Here is a 22,411-nt window from a genome sequence, read left to right on the forward strand (position 1 = left end):
AGGGAGAAGGCAAGAGAGAGGTGTTAGTGGACAGTGGTTGTGAATGGAGAAGGGAATAATGCAGACTTTTTTCATCTCGTTCACTCTGTATGAGAGAAGCAGAGTCGCCATGTAATGAAGTGGTGAGGGTAAATCAGTCTCGCTGTTTGGGACCCTCCGTGGTGTTGTCTTGCTGCATTGCCTCTGACCGGGTGGGAAATAGGGATGACCCTTCGTCGACAAAAAGCTAGGAGAGAAGGGACAACAAAATGGTTTTTAGATGGGTGTGGGATAGACAGGGCTGTTGCTAGGAATTGCGGGGCTCAATTAGAAAATTGATAATGAGGCCTCTACTCCACAAAAGTTCGAAATTGATGTTTTATTTCCGTGTACAGTAGTATGCCAGTCTTAGCCAAAAAGCATTAAATGCTTGATGTAATAAATACTGAAAGAGAATGTGAACGTTTTGCCTTTATAATACAGGTTAAAGCCTGGGGATCTCAAACACTTCCGCGCGGGGCCTACTTTGATTAAATCGTTCAAAATCGGCTTAAGATCGGCCCTGGGAATGGGTGAAGAGTGAGTGCTTGCTGTAACTTGACCGACTGCTTTATAAGGGAGAAAGAGTATATAATTATATGTACATATAGTGACTAAAATGCACGGAGTCAATACCTCATACATAATGAACGGCGCAGCAGATGGAGGGACAAGATGGAGAACTGTGCAAGAGTGACGTGGCAGAGGTCGGCTCAATGCTCAATGGTGGAGTTCTGAATGGCTGATGGTTTGATGCTAGTGATAATGGCAATTAAAATGTAGCATAGTATTGGATTAGGAAATCGATAGTATCTGCAAATATAAGGACATGATCTCGCGGAAGTGTTGGCTGGAAAAAAAAATCTTGCCCGCTTCCGAAACATTTACATTTACCTTGTGTGCTAAGATAGCCAGATAATGGCTGTCACATGATCGATGCCCATGTGCCACAGTAAACCAGAGAAAACGATTCTAAGAAAGGGGTGACTATATTACGTGTGGATTAAGCCCGCACATATGTGATCTTTGCAGATTTTTCATGAATAATTGTGAATGATTTAATCAAGGAAGGTTTATTTATTATTTATTTATTTTTCTTTTTGCTGCCGTGGGGGGGGGGGAAGGTGGCGTTATTCTTGGCTGAATAAAATCTCCTGACGGTGGCCAGCACTAATATACGAGTCGTTTGCAATGAAATTGCGATATGCTTGACCTTATGAAACGCCCTCTCAGCCGATAAAAATTGTTCGGCGGCATCACCAGGTAACATCAAAGAATAGTGTTCCAAATGCCCTCCCATTGATCTCCGTGGGAATAAAAGTCGGACTGTTGTCTGTGCTGCATTAATGTGAGACTGTTTTTGTCACCGGCTTATAGTAGTTGGAGAGGAGCAGTTGCCACTTGTCTTGTTTAATTATGAAGGAAATACAGTCCAGTCAAGTTAAAAGAGATCTTGCTCTGGTCTGGAGACAGTGTCAGCCCCTTATGCCGATGTCACACTATGCGGCGGCGTCGGATGTGGCCTCATTATGGATATATTCAATCAGCTTCATGAAATCACCTGGCGATAGCCCACTGGAGTCACATGGTGGCTTCACGTGACCCCTAGGCGTTCTCACTGTGACACCAAGGGGTCCCCCCAAACGTCTATGACATGCCTACGTGACTCTAGGGGGTCCCAAGGTAGCAAGGCAACGGCGTCCCACGTCAACAAAAGCCTCTCCGCAATCCTGTAAAGATGCATGCATATATATATATATATATATATATATATATATATATATATATATATATATATACATATATATATATTGCTGTAATCCTTCTTGTCCATGTGCTTTGCGCTGAAGATGTAATATACGAAAGCGCTTTGGTTCGTTTAGTTTTGCTTTCCTAGTGGTCACTCTTTATATATATATGTATATATATATATATATGTATATATATATATATATATATATATATATATTGCTGTAATCCTCCTTTTCTATGTACGAGTACTTTGCAATGGATGTAATATACGAAAGCGCTTTACTTCGTTTAGTTTTTCTTTCCCAGTGGTCACTCTTAATATATATATATATATATATATATATATATATATATATATATATAGATATATATATATATATATATATGGAGAGTTCTTGTGTGCACGCACACCATTGCATTCATAAGCACATTATATACGTGAGAAACTGACATATCCGTCATCAGGGGTACAAGAGAATTCCCGCCACGAAGCTCCTAGCTACTGCCTGTCGCCAAGGGATTTATTAAAAAATCCCAATTATTCTCTCCATTAACCCTTTGACTGCAGTAGTACGAATTATGGGCATTATTCTGGCTGCCGCCTGATTTTATTCAGTAGGTTTTTATCAAACCTTTGGGCCTAAAAGGGAGGCGCCCTGAGAGTTAATATCGAACGTCTTCCTCGATGAGGCGTAAAGTGATCCAAAGACTCCTGGCCACTAAGAGCTCGGGGGATCTTTGGCAGAGTGAACACGAACAGAAAACGCAGTGACCGACCAGCAAACACAAACGGCAAAGGAACTGAAAGAAAAGCCGGCCGGCCGGCCGGTTAAGTGGGAGGGACCAAAAAAACAATGGTACAGAAAGCCGGCCGGGAAAGAGGGAGGGACTACAGAACACAAACAGCAAGAAACAGACAAACTAAAAGAAGAGTCGGCCGGCCGGGAAAGAGGGTGGGACAAAAGAACGATACGGATAGACCGGCCGGCAAGCACAGCCACAAGAGACAATGAAGAACCACCGGCCGGGAAAGTGGGTGGGAAAAATAACAACGATGAGAATTAGGCCGGCCGGCAAGATAAAATGGGAAATGACAATGGAATTGAAGAAAGAGTCAGCCGACCGAGAAAGAAGGAGTGACTATAGACCAACGATACGGATAGACCGGCTGGCAAGCACAGCCACAAGAGACAATAAAGAGCCGGCTGGCCGGGAAAGAGGGAGGGACCATAGAACAACGATACGGATAGACCGGCCGGCAAGCACAGCCACAAGAAACAATAAAGAGCCGGCTGGCCGGGAAAGAGGGAGGGACCATAGAACAACGATACGGATAGACCGGCCGGCAAGCACAGCCACAAGAGACAATAAAGAGCCGGCTGGCCGGGAAAGAGGAGGGGGGGGGGGCTTAGGACAACGATACGGATAGGCCGGCCGGCAGGCACAGCTACAAAAGACAATGAAGAGCCGGCCGGTCGGGAAAGTGGGTAAATCAGAATAACAACGATACGGATAAGCTGGCCGACAAGCAGACAGGAGACGAAACAGACGGCCGGCCGGGAAAGAAAATCGAACAACAAAACCACCGGAAGGAATGGCCGGCCGGCAAACACAGGCGACAAAAAACAACAGAAATGCCGGCCGGGAAAGTGGGTGGTTTCAACCAAGGTCTAAATATACAGGTCAAACCGTTTGAATTATTGTGCGCAGCTTCTGACGTCATTAGGCTGGGTCCGTTTTCTCTTTGTGAAATACTGAAGAAAACTGTGAAACGCCAAGACAGGAACTATAATATTTTATATTATATATATATAGATATATATATATATTCATATATATAGACAGGAACTATAATATTTATATATATATATTTTATATAATATTTGTCAGAATATAACTAATTGCGTGGAGCGGTGCGAGCGAAGACAACGTCATTCCCGAACGACGCACCAGCTTCAACTGACAGCTATAGGACCCGTGAACCCCACTTTGAACAGCCAGGTGACGTTCACGGGCCCGCTGCGCCAACTCCCTCGAAATTCGGTCGGAAGTGGTTAGACCTTATATCCTTAGATCTTGGTTTCAACGGAACCGCGAGACGGATAGGCCGGTCGGCAAACACAGGATAATGGACGCAACAGCAGGCCGGGAAAGAGGGTGAGATAACAGAGGGTTTTTCCTTCAGCTGAATAAAATTGATTCGATAACAAAGAGGGGGGGGGGAATTGTAGAGATGGATAGAAACGCCAGCCAGCCGAGAAAGTGTGCCATTACCTTTGGTAGAAGTCCAGCGGCGGCGCCAGGAATTTTTAGTTGGGGAGGCTAAGGGGGGCTGAGCAAATTTTGGGGGGGGCTAATAGTGATATGATAATACACATATATTATCCTCATTTCAGAAGGGGAGGGGGTTAATGGTTGGGCTAGCACTGATGGCTGACAAATCTTTAGCCCTGGCAATTAAAAATTCCACTTAATAAAAATTATTTCAGTGTTTTAAATTTTCAATTTGCTCATTTCAGTTGGGGGGGCTAATGGGGGCTGGCCACTTTTTGGGGGGGCTAAAGCCTCCCCCCTGGCGCCGCCACTGTAGAAGTCCATTACATTCCGTCCAATGGAAGGCTCCAAAATTCTTACCGAGGCTCTTCCACCCATCTACGACTTGGAAAAAAAAAAAAAAAAAAAAAAAAAAAAAAAAAAAAAAATCAGCACTTGACATTAAATTGGTATATTCTTTTTCCTTTTTTTTTCTTCTTCCTCGAAAGCAGTTTCAAGCGTAGGGCTCCCCGGAACTCCAGGGTTTCCTTAAGAGGGCTTGCTAAGGGTAAAGGGACAATCATAACCTGAATAACTTCGATAAAAAGGAGTAACCATGTGGTTAAAGTAGTTAAATTTTATTCGTTTATTATAAATATATTAGATGTCAATACACCTGAGGAAGATACGTCGTTTTTTATCTCAATTGTATACAAAAAATATTAAAGAGAAATGGATAAATTAATATTGGAAAGTATTTTCTTGTGCAAAGGTTCCTTGGTATATCACTATTATCGCAATATAAAGAATTTCCTTAGTGTTAAAGTTTTTTGTTATTTTTATCTTTGGTGTTCTTTGCAACGCACGGGGAAACGCGCGCGCGTACACACACACACGACCTAGCAAGTTACAATGAGTTTTGAGTATCCGCCGCTTGTTAGTGATTCTTACTGACGTCATAATGACATTCTTAGCAAATATTCTTACGTATAGTCATGATGATTCAACTTCATGAATTAATTTGTATAACTGTCAAGTGTATTCTAAAGTCCAAGAATATTTAGAGAAGACCTATCGTGTTCCGAGTCGTTAGCATTTACAAACTGCTTTTGTCGTCAGAACTCTCGTAGCACCCAACGAAAAGGGCATGTTCCTCACCTCTGGAGAGCCCAGGTGTGGTTAGAAACCGTGGATCGTGACCGTACCTACCCTTTACCCAATGTCAAAAAACAATAATAATATATATAAATTAAGTAGGAAGCCCATCTCGTTTACAGAGGCGGTGGTCAAGTAAAAAAAAATTAAATACAACCTTACACCAAAAGGCCTTTTCCCCTTTACAAAAGGGATGGCCATGCCAAAATATACATCCCCATACTGGGGTGTCGACTGCATGGCAACATCCAGTCAGTACTTTAGGGGTTGTTTTGGGGTGCTCCTACATATCAGAACCACAAACCAGTCATCTATGTTAGAACAGAATTCCCACTAAAAAAAGAAATTATGAAATACTTTTCCACTGCTGCTGACCCTCTTTTCTGCTACTTCACTGAACCTATTCTTTACCACTTGTACGACCACCACCTTTCTCTGATCCCCTTGTGGTGCCTGGGAGTAGGGGAGGAGGCTAATCTTGCCACTGTTTCCTCGCATGTTGTGAAAGCAACTAAACGGGATGGAGTGTAAGAAGTAGGGATTCCCCACTCCATGCTTCTACTTTGAAAAATCAAATAATACTAAGTAAATAATTCAATTTAGTTTAACATCGCAGAACTCCCTTAGAGAGGACAAGGATGGTACCTTCTTATGAAGAACTTTTTGAAGCATAGGAATTTGATGTAGCATGCCTTCCTACAAACTCACCTGAGAACATAAGAATGGAGGAGACTGCGTGTGACCACAAGGCCTACATTGGGCACTTCCATGTCCCTTACTGCTTCTCATCCCTATCCATAAATCCATCTACTTTTCTCTTAAAACAACCAATTGTTCCAGCACTCATTACATGGTTTATAAGTCTATTTCATTCGTTAACCACTCTGTTGGTAAACCAGTTCTTGCCTATTTCCTTCTTAAACCTAAATTCGTCCAATCTAAATCCATTACAAGTCCTGCCCAAAGCCTCCAACCCTATACACTCCTGACTGCTTGCCAAGTAGAACGCCCTTAGCCACTTGGCCAGCAAGCATCCCTAAAACTAAATAATATAAATTATTGTCTCAAGTTGCAGCGAGTAGGAAACCCACAGTGGCTGGTATCAGTCCTTGAGCCCTCCCAAAGATTTCTCTGGGAAGAAACTGTGTTGTACAGTGTTGGTGTGGGACTATTTCTATTTGACTGGCTGAAAGTAGTAAGAGGGAAGCAATTACCAGTTGCCAGCTCTCCATGTGTAAAAAGATGAAATACAGATGAAGCTGACAGAGAGAGATCTTGGAGACAGTCTAGAAATAGTGTCAGTTCCTATCAGAGGTGACAGGGTTCACAAGTTCTGAAAATGGGCAACTCTAATGACCATCTACCAGGAACACCACAAGTATAGAAACAAACAGATTTGGTCAAAGAAAGCTCATACTGGTTTCCTGTAGACTGTGATTGTAATTGTTGTGCTGTAAAAATATATTCAACTTTTACATTAAGAGGGCAGTGGCTTGTTGTAATTTCTTTAAAAATGCCAGAGAGAGAGAGCAAAAGAGAGAGAAAGAGAGAATGATCATATGAATTAAATGATCAAATAAATGTGTATTAAAACTAAATAAAATATGGCACAGACATAATTTTCATATTTATTGCATTATTCAACATAGAAAATCACTGTTACATGCTTACAGATATCAAAAAACTATAATGAATTAAAACAAATACCATGAACTGAAAGTATACTTTTCAACCAAATTTTCAAATACCTGTCATACTCTACATAAACTTTCCATTGTACTCTTGAATTTACATTTCACTTAAAAACTATTTTTCATAATGTCAAATCATATATTCTTGCTTTTTGGCCATAAAAAAACATTTAAAAACCAAGTGACACAATTCTGAGAGCTACCAGTTATCACTGATCAATAAATACATATCCTTACCAATAGCTAATTTCAACATGGTAATCATGTTGAGATTTTACATTCTTTATAAAAATGGATAAAATGCCAGACACTGTTAATAACTACATGTTTCTTAAAGGTCTTTTTCACAGACCAAATTCTGAGGCATTGTGATCCTTATTCAAACATGTATTGAATAGACTCTATGCAACAATCTACGCATAAAATATGAGAAAACTCCAACTACTAGTCTACCTGGGACATACTGTGTACTTATACAGCAACTTCACAACACAGAAATAACCCAAGACCTTTTGTTCCGAAGAAGGGCTAGTATAGTAGCCCTGAATAATCTGGAAGTGGAGAAACCTTAAAGCAAACCCAGAAAATAAGGATGAACTAAGCAGTGTCTAAAAAATTAATAACTAAGGGAAATCCTTATTTACCATATGTACGGTTGGGAAATGAGTTCTTCAACATGTTGCTAACATATACTAAAAGAATTTTAAGTCCCGTAGAAATAAAAAAAACTAAAGCTTTCCATCAGTCAGTCTTGGTACCATAAATAAACAAAAATTTATTCATTAATGGCAAATTGCTACAACAGTTTTCTACATCTCTGTTACCAGATACCAAGATTGCCCACCAGCAAATGTCAAGAAACTTAATTTTTAACCGTACTGTATCCTACAAATTAGTTATACAGTATATGTCAAAGTTACTGCTGTAGTTGACTACCTTCTTCTGGGTTGGCTTGATTACTCTTATACTATGATGATCTCCAAATGAATAAAATAGGGTACTCCTACTACAGGATACCAATTTGTCAGCAAGTACTCATGACAAGACACATATAAAATACGAAGTTTCTCTTCAATACTTCACTTGAGTTTTACAACATATTCTTTATCATGTGAAAAAACACATGTATGGCATCTTAATCTTCTCTAATCTAATGATAAACTCTGCATATAACATCCAAACAATACTTTTCCGAGCATTTCCAATTTATCATACACTTAGCCATCTTATCATTTTGTCAGCTTGCTTTTCTACCACACTTGCACTCCCACCAAAATCTTCCTTCATGCTAATGTATGATAAAGTTCTGTGCTCTTCATCTTGGTTCCAAAACAGTACAAGACTAAGGTAGGCATACTCATTCAAAGCTACACCAGAATTCCATGAGAAAATATAAATCATCTACACTGTACTTGTATTGTAAACTTATCTACACAAGTAATTCCTAAAACATTTTAATGTGCCTCGAGTTTACAGCAACTTGATCATTGTGAAAACTTGAGTATATCATTCCATGCACAGTTTACAGTGCAACCCTTTGTTAACACTATTTATTTACAGTACCCACACCTTGTAAGACAGTCACACTGAAGTTCATGCCATGTCTATATTTACTATGTAATGTATAAATCATATCATGCTCACATTTTTGGGGCTCCTTGAGGTTTTCTACAGGTTTAGATTAAAATCTTTGTAATATTTTGTTTACAACAGGATTCAATAATTTGAGCATTTCCATCTTCTTTAGTCTTAACCTACTACCTTTCCAAATTCGTCTCTCAATGCTGCATCCAATTTATCAAATATAATTTCTTTTTATTATTTCATTAGCATAAAAAGACATCACTCTCAAATCAATTAATTACACTTCACCATAATATATATATACATCATGTTAGGAAGGCAGTCCTGAATAATTGGCAAGATCTGGTGTACTTAATTCTACCACTGAATTTATGTATCTTGCTAAACTACACCTGGCTTTGATTATTTGATAACAACTAATGATCCCTAAATTTACAACAACTGGCATGAAGATGAAGCACTTATAAAACTGGTCTTGGCAGCCAAACGGAGTATACTTCCTTTTGCATTTTCAGTATTACAATGGTAGGAGGGATGAAGACAGGTTCTGGCCCTAGTTGCAGAGATCAACACTGCCACTCAGTGGTGTCTCTATCTGCTTACCATTTTGATTAACTAAAGATACAGAGGATAATTATTGCTGAAGACCAAGTGATTATATAAATATTCAAAGAAAGAAAAATGGTTGCACTGCCACCCTGTCCCATCATACGAGTAAAACTGGCCAAATGTATAGCAATGTATATTGAGTGATCATATATATGAAGTATTGTATATTGATACCTTTTAGAGAGCAGGAGACCTGTACCAAAAATGTGTATGTCCTATCAATGTCAAAATATAAAACTACAATAGAGGATTCAAGTAAGAAATATCTTTTGGAAGAACATGTCTCCAAACATATACAGTAGAACCTGTAATAAGATTAACCTATATTTAAGGGTAAAGAGTTCTTGACACTGTTTGTATAACTATTAACCCCTTTTCCATGATGACAACTTTTACAAAATCTATTATGGTTAATGCTAGACAATTTTATTCTGCTGAGGAGACAGACTCGGAGGAAAACAGGATCTTGATCCACCAACTCCATTTTTGTTCTGGTCAATCCCTCAACTAAATTAAATCATCTAGCATTAGTTATCATGACAATAATAATATTTACCTTGAGTTTTCCTGACTGGAAAACTGCAACCCACAATGGCTGGCATCACTTTTTGGGCACACCCATAGATCTCTTTGAAGAAACTTTAGACTAGTGTCTGTGTTGCACTGGTGTGGACTGTTCCTACATCCCCAGATAGTGGTGGTGATGATGTGGACTGTTTCTATGTCCCCAGGTGTTGGTGGTGTGGACTGTTCTACATTCCCAGGTGGTGGTGGTGGTTGGTGGTGGTGGGTGGTGGTGGTGTTGGTGGTGGCCAAATATGTGAACACATACAAGGAACCAGCACAGCTAGTCATCACCAACAGAATTGGAAAGAAAGAGACAAAAGTGGAGTTTCTCCAATCATCGGAAGGCACTACTCAGGGAGATCCAGCAGCCATGGCTATGTATGCTCTTGAACTTATGCACCTGCAGCAGAGTATACAATATGAAGCCACCAAGGTTAAACAGGCAGCATATACAGATGATCTCACAGAGGCAGGGAAAGTACTGGATGTAAGAAAGTGGTGGGATCTGGTGAAGACAAATGGTCCGCACTTGGGTTATTTACCAAATGCAAAGAAGTTTGTCCTCATAGTAAAGCCCGATTACTTGGAGGAGGGCAAAAATCACTTTAAAAGGTAGTGAAGAAGGTAACTGAAGAGGAGGAAAGACATCTCAGTGCAGTGATCAATTCTGAGTCCTTTAAAAAGCAATATGTCATAGACAAAGTTTACAAATGGGTGGCGGAGATTAGGCTACTAGCTAAATTTGCAAAGATGGAACCAGAGGCAGCATATGCTGCATTCATATATGGTGTGAAACACAAGTGGAATCACATCTTAAGGATGGTACTGAACATCACCAAAATTATTAAGACTTCTTGAAGAAACCATCAGAAGTGAACTAATACTGGCCATCACCAATGGATGGATACTAAACGAACAGAAGAGAAAACTAATTGAACTTCTACCAAGAATGGGAGGGTTAGGCATCTCAAATCCACTTACCCTTGCCATCATAGAACATCAAAACTCTCTGAAACTCACATCCTCCCTGACAAACATCATGTCACAAGATCAACAGAAGGAAACCAATGCGAATGAATTCAAAGAAATTTGAAGAAAAAAATCAAAGAGCAGGGAAGCGAGGCAGAAGGAGGAGCTTCGCATCTTACTGGATCACCTATTGAATCATATGAAAAGAAAGATAGCCATGGCACAGAAAGAAGGGGCATCCAATTGGCTGACAGCTCTACCAATAAGGGCAAAAGCATTCAACATAAACAAAAAAGAATTCATGGATGCCATTACCCTGATGGTCATTAAATGGGCAACCTAATAGATGTTCCTGTGCAATGATATGCAAGTAAGGTGGACTTATCTGCATGAGACATGATGAGATAAGGGATCTCACTGCTCAAATGCTTCTGGAGGCTTGCAAGGATGTGAAATCAAACCAAACTATTCCTCCTAGGAGGGAAGAACTTCAGGTATTGCACCTCCAACACAACAGATGAAGCGTGAATAGACACCAGTGCAAGAGATTTCTGGACACAGGGACAATTGACCTTTTTTGACATACGAATATTTGATCCAATGGGCCGTTACAATAACCTAACTGCTGAGGCGTCCTACTCCCGAAATGAGAGTAAGAAAATCAGGATGTACAAGAAGTATATACTGAATGTGGACCAGGTCTCATTCACTCTGATAACCTTCACGACCTCAGGTAGGATGGGTACAAGGACAAAGGCATTCTACACTCGTCTGGCAGAGGTGATGGCAGAAAAGAAATAATGACCAAAAAGTAATATTGTGGCATGGATGAGATGGAGACTGTCATTCTCACTATTAATATCAGCTCTTCTATGTCTGAGAGGTACCAGGTCCCCAGCCCTTAAATCAGCACACACACAGAACCTCAATTTTGAGCAAATTGTAGTAGAAAGTAAGACAGATGAACTTTTGTGTTAGGCCTCATTTAAGTTAAATAATATATAAAAAGGTAGTCGACCACAGTCATTAGTGAGAATGGGGCCAATGAACTGTCTGTGGGAGATATATCCTGACCTTTTTCACAATACAGTTCCACGAGGATGGAGGTCATATTAAAAAGAAAAGAAAAAGAAAATAGTAGTAGCAGTAGTAGTAGTAATAGTAGTAGTAGTAGTAGGAGGAAAAGGAGGAGGAGGAGGAGGAGTAGGAGGGTAGGAGGAGGAGGGAACCAAATGATGGTTGTCAGTTCTATTCATGTAAAAGGGTGGAGGAAATACAGCCAAAGCTGATAGATGTCTTGGGCCACATGAGACCAAGTATCAGCCCCATGTGCTGCCTTTCTTCAAAACCCATCAACACCCAACCTACATATGTGCTGACTGGTTTTGAAGAGAACCAGCAAAGAGATAATTCTTTTATGTCCATCCCACATGACCACCATCTGCAGGTGGAAGCAAAGTATAAGGTGAGGGAAGCTTAGAGAAAATCAACTGCTGCCTTGTGTTTCACTAAATGGAATACCCATAGCCCCACAATGGCTGGTAACAGTTCTTGGAACCACCTACAGATCTCTCTGGAAAGAAACTCTGGACTGATGTCTGTGTTCCATTTGTGTGGGACTGTTTCTACCTCACTGCCTCAAAGTTGTAGGAAGAGGAGAACAGTCATCAGTTGTCAGCTCACCATGTGTGAAAAAGTGTAAGAAATACAGTTTAAGTTCAAAGAGAAAGATAGTTTGGGCATATTCTGAAGACCTAGTGTCAGTCCATTAGGGGTCCACCTCAAGATGGAAGTGATGGGGTTGACATATTTAGAAAATGGGCAATTTCACATACCACATGCAGATACCTGTCATTGGTCCCACCAAGAGAAAAGTGAACACAGTGTAGGGAGGTGTTTGTTTGAGAATTTTAATTGTTTTACATTCTTTATATAAGATAAAGTTGTGATAGGTGAAGTATTTCAAAATGTTAAATGTAGAAGAGGACAGGATAGTGGAAAGGGAGGCTTAGACTGTGGTGGTGGGAGATGTTAGGAGAATGACTGATGGGTGAGAATGATTATTAAAATCAACCTACTAACAACCTAAAGTTATCTAAGATAATTTTGCCCATGGCAGTGAATGGGCGGTGGCAGCACATGGTGAGATGACATGGGAGAATTGCACACATGTGTAGTAAAGTATCAACATGTACAACACACCCCACATGGTGTTGTTTTGAGATACACTGGTTGTAGTTCCCTAGAATGTTGTACACATTGACATTGTCACACATGTCTACAATCCCCCAAATTCAAATGCATTCTTTTATATGGCAACAAAAGCTCACACGAGTCCTACAGAGCTCTGATACTTCAAAGCCACAAGAAAAGAGCAGAAAAATTAATCAAAATTCCACCACACCACCCAATATGCATGTAATGGGGTTTAAACAATATACATCATGATTACATTTGGGCTCTAGCTACACCATTGGAGTTCTTCAAGTATTTACAAAGGTAAGTACATTGCTGGATGTTATTATTCTGGGTATAGTTCAATACAGGTATTGTTATTACATCTGGGCAGATATATTCCTGGTTGGAAGGTGTTTCAAGATGGTGCCTCTTTATTTCATAGAAATATAAGTTGCCTGCAATTATGGTTGTTCTAATTGTAGGAAGAAAACAACAGATCTAACTTAGTGTACTATCAATTCCTATGAAAAAAAATAGCATGTGATCATGACAAAACCAGTAAACCAGATATTATTCATGTGATAAAATGGAGTTTTATGACTGCATAGTTAAACTTCACAAGATTATGGGATACCCTTTCTTACAAATCTTAAGTTCTTAATAAGACAAGAAAAAATATACACGTACATAATACATTGGTTTATTAATTAATTATGAACATAGATATCTTGCACAATGTATGGGGTATCCCTTCATCTAATTGGAAAAAAAAATGTCAGAACCTACAAAAAAAATTTCTGAAAAGCCTGTTCAAACTTTCCATTTGGTGTCTAAGAAAGATTTTCTAAGTATCCTGATGACATTGCCATATCAAGACAACAACAATTGGAAGTTGCATATTTAGTCTAAATCCTGCCCACTCCTTCAACTCCCATGAGCTGAAAAACCTATTGCATCAAGCAGTAGGTTGGTGACCCCTTTAATAGGGGGGCCATGCATCATTGTTGAAAATATAAATAAAAGTTAAGAATCCTATATCCAAAATTCTGAGAGCCAAATTTTTTGTCAAAAATAAAATGTTTTTCAAGTGCTGACATGATGTGATACAAATTAAAATTTCCATCAGGATGGCTCCCAGGATGTATGCAGCTACTTTTATACAAATATATGTATGTGTTGTATCCTTTTAATATATATATAATATAATATAATATAATATATATATATATATACACACAAAAAAAAAATCATAGGCAATCAACGATAGTTTACTATACACATGAACCCCAATATTTGCTGACTTTCTACTCACAAATTCAAAGAAGCTGCAAAGTGTCAGCTTCTTCCAGCCACAACCCAGGTGTAACATTACATATTTGTACTTCCCACTACATCCACAAACAAGTTAAATACCAGTGACTCATTCCCACCACTGCCTAAATGTAGTTAGTCTGATTCTTCCCACCTGCAAGCTCAAAGTGCTCACATTCTCTGTTTTTGTTGCTTTAATTTGTTGTTATTTGTGGCCTAATTTGAGAAACTTGTGTGACATGTGATTTCTGAGTAAATAAGAGTTATGTATGAGTGAATTAAAGTCCAGAGGCCCATTTTGTGAGAGAATTGTATACATACATATACAAAGGGCTTTTTCCTCCCTTACAAGGGAGGTAGCCAAAGTCAAAAGGCATAATTCCAGAGTATCTTTGCACTAAGGGTTCTGACAAAACCAGTGTGAAACTAGTTAGGTATAAAACTTGGACTTAGATCCATGTCTTCACCCATTTTCATCAGCTTGCCACAATGTCTCAATTTCAAAATAGATTATTTGAATTTCATCCCCCTTGTGGCCAAATCACTCTTGTGCTAAGCATTCCTCCTGCTTATATGATTTTTATCTCATTTTCCTATGGAATGAAGTTAATATCCTTTCCATTTACAGACCATGAAGTCCTACTCATGAGCTACATGCCAGTATCATGTAAATCCTGAGAACAGAATAGGAACACAAGTTTATTTTCTGTTGCATCAAGTATACAGGTAGTGGGGCTCTAATGATGAGCAACAAATAGGGCCTGCACACTAACCATTCAAGAACATTGGTCTTACTTTCCTATAACTAGCAGTGAAATGAATTTACTTTTTTAATGAGTTTGGGTATTCACTTGCTATGCTCAACTGGGTGGCTGATTGTAAGTTTTGTCACCCAAAACACACCTGTAGAGTAGCTTGTGAAAAGTTTTGTGAACAAATAGCTGCTAAAATAAACAACACAACAGACATGGGAAAAAAATAATTTGACAAAGACAACTGGACAACCTTGGTGAGGGCTAGTGAACTAATTGCACAGCCATGCTGCATAAAGCTTTCTAACAATTACAATGAGTTACAATGATAAAGCATCCATAACAAGGGAAAAAGGAAAAAAAAAAAGCCTTGCCTGAAAGCTTAATAGAGACAATACAGTTGGAAAAAATAAATAAAATCTTTGCACTTCTATGTTAAATCTACATCCTGACAGCTTGTGACCATTAGTTCTAATAATAATAGTATTTTGTGTAAAAATATTTTCAATTTTGATGTTATCAATTCTTTTTAAAATCTTAAAAGCTTGTATAAAGTCCCCCTGAGTATTCATTATTTTGGAGAATAGGTTCCAAAAATTTATGGACTTTTCTTTTGCCTTGTTTCTTATATTAGGTATGAGTTTTGTAGCTTGCCATTGCACTCTTTTCAATCTATCAATGTTTTTAATATGAACTGGAGACCACTTGGAAGCTGCATATTCCTAGTGTGGGCAGTCAATCTATATGACTGGGTGATGACACCTGGACTTTTGAGGTCTTGCTACTAATATCAGTATCCTATCTAATTCCTCTGAGGCAGAAATACAATATTCAGATGTTTTAATGTCATTTCTGATAATTACATTAATCATCACATGACTATTTAACAAAATATTAAAGATCAGTGAATTCTCTATTTCTTCTATCATCATGTTACCATCTCATCCTGATACTTAGCACTATAACTTCAACATTCCAGTTTGCAACCATAACCCTAGAATTTCATCATTTAATTCTATAATTATAACTGAATAATAACTATTTTCTCCTACTCCTAGCAATAACTTGTTATCGTCATATATCAAAAAGCCTCTTCCCCCTTAGAAGGAAGGTGACTGCCCAAGGCATGCAACCACCCTTCACCCATCCAACACCCATTCGTTTCCTTTTTTTTTTTCCTTTGTTAACATGGATCCCTCATATGCATTAACTATACTGATGCCCTATAATTCATGTACTGTACAGAAATTTGCTTCACCATATGTAGATGAATATGAAAATAGTCCATACAAAATTTTTAGAAGTGTCTTCTTGATACTCAAGTTATAGTGATACTACCTTATGAGAAGAGATAAGGTTTGTGAACCCAAGTACTTTGGCTTGTCTTAAAAAACATCCTGGACCTTGACAAAACAGTAAAACTGAACAATTTGTAATGCCCATATACAGGCACCTCTGGGTGGAGGTGTAACTGTCGTAGATACAATCACCACACACAAGACACTAAATACTTCATCCTATGCTGTCCTACTCTAGCCTTATCCAGAAAACACGTCTTTTCTTTGAATGACTTGTGGCCCAATTTGAAGGCTGTTGCTGTTTATTTGGGAGCCATGGGTTTCCTGCAAGAGAAACCTGGGGCAATAGCTTAACTGACTTATCTGCTGCCTCGTTTCACTGGCTGAAAACCTATGAGCTTCAATCTTCAAGAATCTTAACATCCTTGAAATAAAGTGTTTAAAATGTATGGTGGGGGTTATGAGGATGGACAGTGAGAAATGTGGAGGTGATGCAGAGATGGCAAATAGGACTGATCAAAGAATGCCAAGATGGTTTGAGCACATGGAAATAAAAAGAGTAATGAAAGAAAGACTGGCAAAAAAGTGTGGGAAACAGAAATGGATAGAGGCAACTTGAGGGGAAGACCAAGAATGAAGTGGATGGATGGGATGAAGGGGGCACTGAAAGCAAGAGAAATGTTTCCTGAAATAAAAGAGGGCAAAAAATAGATGTGAATGGAGAGTGGTTGCAAATGGATGAGGCAATGAGAAGGCCTGAAGGGATTTCTTCTTGTCTGCTCTGTAGAATTTTTTTATAGAAATATCTTTGGTCCAGCCCAGAGACCATGTACCAGCCTTTTCTGGGCTGCACCTTCATATGAAGGCAAAAATGTTGATACATTTCAAGGATGAGTGGAGGGGAGATGGTTCCTGCTGACATCCATTTCACACAACCACCACCAGAAGGTACTTATTACTGGCCCCATCATAATTAAAATTTCTTTACAACAAACACAGTTACATAACAAACTAGTAACATACTGCATCCAGCCAAATGGATTTTAAAAGAATTCTGGAAAGCCTACTACATTACACACATATACCAAAGGCTTTTTCCCCCTTACAAGGGAGGTAGCCAAAAAGCAAAGGCAAAAAATCCACTCCCACCCATTCCCCTCCAATTCATCCCCCTCCCTCCCTCTTGGTACAGAAAGATACAAAGACAGGTCACCACAAGCATAGTTCCCTTCCCGTATAATACAACTAGGTAAATAAACATTAAAAATTTTCCTCTCTTATGTTCTGTGTTTCTGGCCCATACAGTGTTGTTGGCACAATCACTCCTTCATACAATCCCCTCTTAGCATCCATTCCCAAATGTCTCTTTCTCATTACACTTTTTAATCTCCCAAGGCATTTACTCATACAGTGGTGTTCTTAAAAAAAATTCTTTCCTTATATAAATCTTATATAAATCTTTGGAAGGGAAAGATTTATATAAGGAAATAATTTTTTTAAGAATACCACTGTAAGAATCTTACGGTGGTATTAAAAAAAAAAAAAAAATTAAATCTTTCTCTTCCAAGGATAGATTTATACAAGGAAAATTTTTTCTTACGAATATCACTGTTACGTGCTTCTCTCAATCTACATTCTACCTCCACCTCCACTCCTCCCTTTCCCACCACATTTGCACCCAAGTACCTAAAACTATTCACTTCCAATCTGCTGCCACTTTCTACCCTTGTACATCTCATCACCTTACTTTTACCAACATTTATCTTCAACTTCTTATATTACAAAAAAATAATAAATAAAAACCTTACATTAAATTTTTCTTCTACTTAATTAAATCTGATGAAGGTTTAGCAAGATGAAATACAAATTCAATGGCAGATTTACACCAGATGAAGTTTAACATACAAATCTTATGGTACTTTTCCTAACTCTATGGAACCCATTCTTATAAATTAATTTCACATTGCAAGTTAGACTTTCAAAAATATTTTCATCATATTGCACACTTCAGATCTGAGTGTTAATAACATTCCAATTCAAAGGTCTCATCTGGTTCCTCCTTAATCAACACATCAAAAGTGACATCATGTTCCACTTTCACAATACTATCTATATAAGCATCATATTCCTCAATGTCTTCCTCTATTTCCTTTTTTATCAAACTTTCAATGTCATCTGGGCCAAAACAGTTACTTTCATCTTCATCTATATGCATATAAGAATTTTCTTGATCATTATTACTTATGCTGAATCTGTCTCCATTAGAGCCATTAACAGAAGGTCTGCTTTTGTCTGGTGTGTTTATGTTTAACTGGCTTACTTCATCCCTGTTTATGTTTAACTGGCTTACTTCATCCCTGTTTATGTTTAACTGGCTTACTTCATCCCTGTTTATGTTTAACTGGCTTACTTCATCCCTGTTTATGTTCAACTGGCTTACTTCAGCCCTGTTTATGTTTAACGGGCTTTCTTCAGCCCTGTTTATGTTTAACTGGCTTACTTCAGCCCTGTTTATATTGTCCTGGCTTGTTTCAGGCCTGCTTATTTCGGGCTGGTTTATCTCGGGTTGGCTCGTTTCATCCCTGTCTCTGTTGGGTGTGTGTGATTCATTCATATTAGTTCTGTTTAAGGTAGGTGTGTCAACACTTGATGTGTTTATGTTGGGTTCATTTATAATAGTTGAGTCTATGTCAGATCCATTGACATTAGGTATATTTACTTCAGACCCGCTTACATCAGGTTTGTCTATATTGTCTGTATCAAATCTGTTCACTTCTGGTGTGCTCATCCTTGAAGTGTTCACTCTAGGTTTGCTTGTCCTAAGTCTGTTAGTGTTAGGTCTGTCTAAGTAAAACTGATTTATGTTGACCTTGTTTACATCATAGCTGTTTACAACACATTTGCGTACACACCGCCTGATTCCACTACGTCTGCTTTTACCATGTTCCACATAATTTTCATCATCATCAATAATTTCAGGTTCTTCATCAGACTCATGTATGTGTGTTTTCTGGTGCCTTTTCAAGTGACAGTTCATCTTGAAAGCCCTACCACACTCATCACACTTGAAAGGGTATAAATCTGTTGGTAATTCAAGATCATCTAGGTCATCACCTTCAGAGCATGAGTCATCCCAAAAACTAGACCGCTTTAAACGTTTCTTTGAATGGCATTTTTCATGCCACTTCAAATTGCAATTCTTTTTAAAGCTTCTTGGACAAAACTTGCATCGGAAAGGTAACTCTACCCCTGGCTCCAAAGAATCATCCATATCTGAGATCTCAGGCTTGCTGATGTTTGAAGAGTCATCCACAGTCATGTCAAGGGAACCAATTAGACTTTCAGTACCATCTTTAATCAAGTTTTGGGTGATTTCAGTGTTGTCTTGTATACTTTCAGTCAAGTCTTGGGTGTTCTCAGTCAAGTCTTGGGTGTTCTCAGTCAAGTCTTGGGTGTTCTCAGTCAAGTCTTGGGTGTTTTCAGTCAAGTCTTGGGTGTTCTCAGTCAAGTCTTGGGTGTTCTCAGTTAAGTTTTGGGAGTCCTCAGTCAAATCTTGGGTGTTTTCTGTTAAGTTTTGGGTATCTTCAATCAAGTCTTGAGTGTTCTCAGTCAAGTTTTGGGTGTTTTCAGTCAAGTCTTGGGTGTTTTCAGTCAAGTTTTGGGTGTTTTCAGTCAAGTTTAAAGTGTCTTCAATCAAATTTTGGGTGTCTCTAGTCAAGTTTTGGGTGTTCTTAATCAGGTTTTGAGCATCTTCAGTCAAGTTAATGGTGTCTTCAGTCAAACTTGGGGTGCCTTTGACCAAGTTTTGGGCATCTTTATTAAAATTATGAGTGTCAGTAGAATTCATAATGCTATCCTTCATAATATTTGGTCCATCTGTTGAGTCCAGTAATTCATCTTTTCTACTGTTAGGGCTATTTGCAGTTTCATGTTTTACAATACTTCTTTTTCCCCTATGATTCAATGATTTTTCACTAGTTTTAGCATTGTGCCTTTGACTATAATTTGGCCTATTATTCTGTCGCATCCTATGAGCCACTGATCGATTCACTGTGTTGTCCTTTCCAATGGTATTCAACTTTCTTTTAGACAATTTATACTCAGTGTTAGGAGCCACTGAATCATCCACTTTATCTTTTTGTCCACCTTTGTTTTTCACCAAGTTGTATGATACATCATTCTGTACACTGTTGAGGCCCAATGAACCATCCACTACGTCATCAGAAAGAGAATCTGCATCTTCACACTTCACATTAACACCTGCAGACAAATCTAAATGAGAATGAGTCTTTTCATGCACTTTCAAGTTGCAGTTTTTCCTAAATGTCCGTTTACACACTTGACACCTGAAGGGAAAATTGTCCACCTCTGTCCCCAAATTGTCTTTAATATCATCTGATAAAGGTGGAGGAGAATCACATATTTTTACTTTCTCCTCAACCAATTCTCTGTGTGTTCTTTGATGCCACATCAAATTACATTTAAGTTTGAAGGCTCGGTTACATAATTCACATTTAAAGGGTGTTTCCACCTTCACTGGAGAGGAGAATGAGTGATTCTGTATGTGCCATATCAAGTGGCATTTTTTCTTAAACAATCTATCACAAAGCATGCATTTGAAGGGTTTTTCACCAGGACTGTCCAAAATTGCATGTACTTCCTCACAATGCTTTTTCAGATCACTCAACTCATCAAATGCTATACCACAAACATCACACGAGAAAACTTTGTTGGCATGGGTCCGTAGGTGTGAGGCCAGATGAGCTGATTTGGGAAATATTTTGGCACAATACAAACATCTGTGTCTCCTCTTCTTGGGCAGGGTAGAATAACACAAGTCCTGACATTCATCATCTGAATCAGACTCCAAATCTTTGGCCTTATACGATCCACTAACACTTAAACGAGTAACTGGTGAGAGCGGGCCCTTGTGTACTTCACCATTGTACCTGTTCTGCTCCCTTCTATGTCCATTAATATTAACTTTCCTATCCCCTTTCCTGACATTTTTAGCAACATGTGGCACTGGTTCCTGTTTGGTGAAATGTGTAACAACGTGAATCTCCAGCTGTGCTGCTTCGTCAAATGTTGCTTCACACTCACTGCATTGGTGCTTCCCCTCAACCGTCTCCTCATCATCTGAAGGACCTTTTAGTTTTAATCGGATGCTGTTTGCAGGCGGAGCACTGATGGTACAACTCCAACTGGTTAAGTTTTTATCCTAGAAAGAGACATTAATTTTTTTTAAACTCTAATACAACTCAAAACATGGTCTATATACAAAATAGAACTATTCTACTTAAATACGACAAAAACAATACAGTCATCCCTTGCCATATTGTGGTTAACTTTTTGCAGACTCGGTACATTGCTGATTTTTCTCGCTAGTACTTGTAAAATGAGGTGTACATGGGTAGAGGATGGCAGCAAATTGGAAGTGAGTATTAAGGGAGAGAGGCTGGAAGTAGTGGACAGCTTTAGATACTTGGGGGTGAATGTGGTGGGAAAGGGAGGAGTGGAGGTGGAGGTAGAATGCAGATTGAGAGAAGCAAGTAAATATTGGGTGGATTAAAAAGTGTAATGAGAAATATACATTTGGGAATGGATGCTAAGAGGAGATTGTATGAAGGGGTGATTGTGCCAACAGCACTGTATGGGACAGAAACATGGACCATAAGAGAGGAAGAAAGGAAGAGTTTAAAAGTGTTTGATTGGAAATACCTGAGAAGTATGATAGGGGGTTACAAGGTTGGATAGTGAGAAATAAGGAAATGAGGAGGAGAATGGGGTTGGAAAGGGAGTTGGGAGATAGGACTGATGAAAGAGTATTGGGATGGTTTGGACACATGGAAAGAATGAGTGATGAAAGATTAGTAAAAGAAGTGTGGAAGACAGAGGTGGATGGAGTGAACATGAGGGGACGACCAAGGATGAGATGGATGGTTAGGGTAAAAAGAGCTTTGGGAAAGAGGGGATGTCCATTGTGGAAGGAAGAGAGAAGACATAAGACAGGGGTGAGTAGAGAATTGTTGTGTATGGATGATGCCATGATGCATGGGAGTGAGTGGGGGATGGGGGGGTTAGGGAGTATGTATGAATGACATTTTGATGCTGCCCAAATGGATTTCTCCCTGTCTTCTCTTTTTCTGCATGAAGGGATGGAGAGGGGGGGATTGCCGATTACATGAAGTGGCCTTTTCGTGGATGTGCTGTGTCTTGCTACATTGCTTCTGACCCAGGGCAGTGGACAAGATGTAGGGATGACCCATCATCC

General features: G+C 39.0%; 1 protein-coding gene across 12 annotated transcripts in view; it reads right to left on the bottom strand.

Moving 5' to 3' along the window:
* Positions 1–6,792: 6,792 nt before the first annotated feature.
* The window catches only part of LOC143029228 (uncharacterized), a 40,489-nt gene continuing 24,870 nt past the window's right edge, over positions 6,793–22,411 (bottom strand). For all 12 annotated transcript variants that reach the window (XM_076191840.1, XM_076191837.1, XM_076191831.1 and 9 more), the window contains one exon: positions 6,793–21,358. In XM_076191840.1, the coding sequence (XP_076047955.1) occupies positions 18,158–21,358 (3,201 nt within the window). In that variant the 3' untranslated portion in view covers positions 6,793–18,157. The remainder of the gene's footprint in view (positions 21,359–22,411) is intronic.

The sequence above is a fragment of the Oratosquilla oratoria genome, chromosome 10 (assembly GCF_046742065.1).
Source record: "Oratosquilla oratoria isolate Oo_2021 chromosome 10, ASM4674206v1, whole genome shotgun sequence".
Classification (NCBI taxonomy): domain Eukaryota; kingdom Metazoa; phylum Arthropoda; class Malacostraca; order Stomatopoda; family Squillidae; genus Oratosquilla; species Oratosquilla oratoria.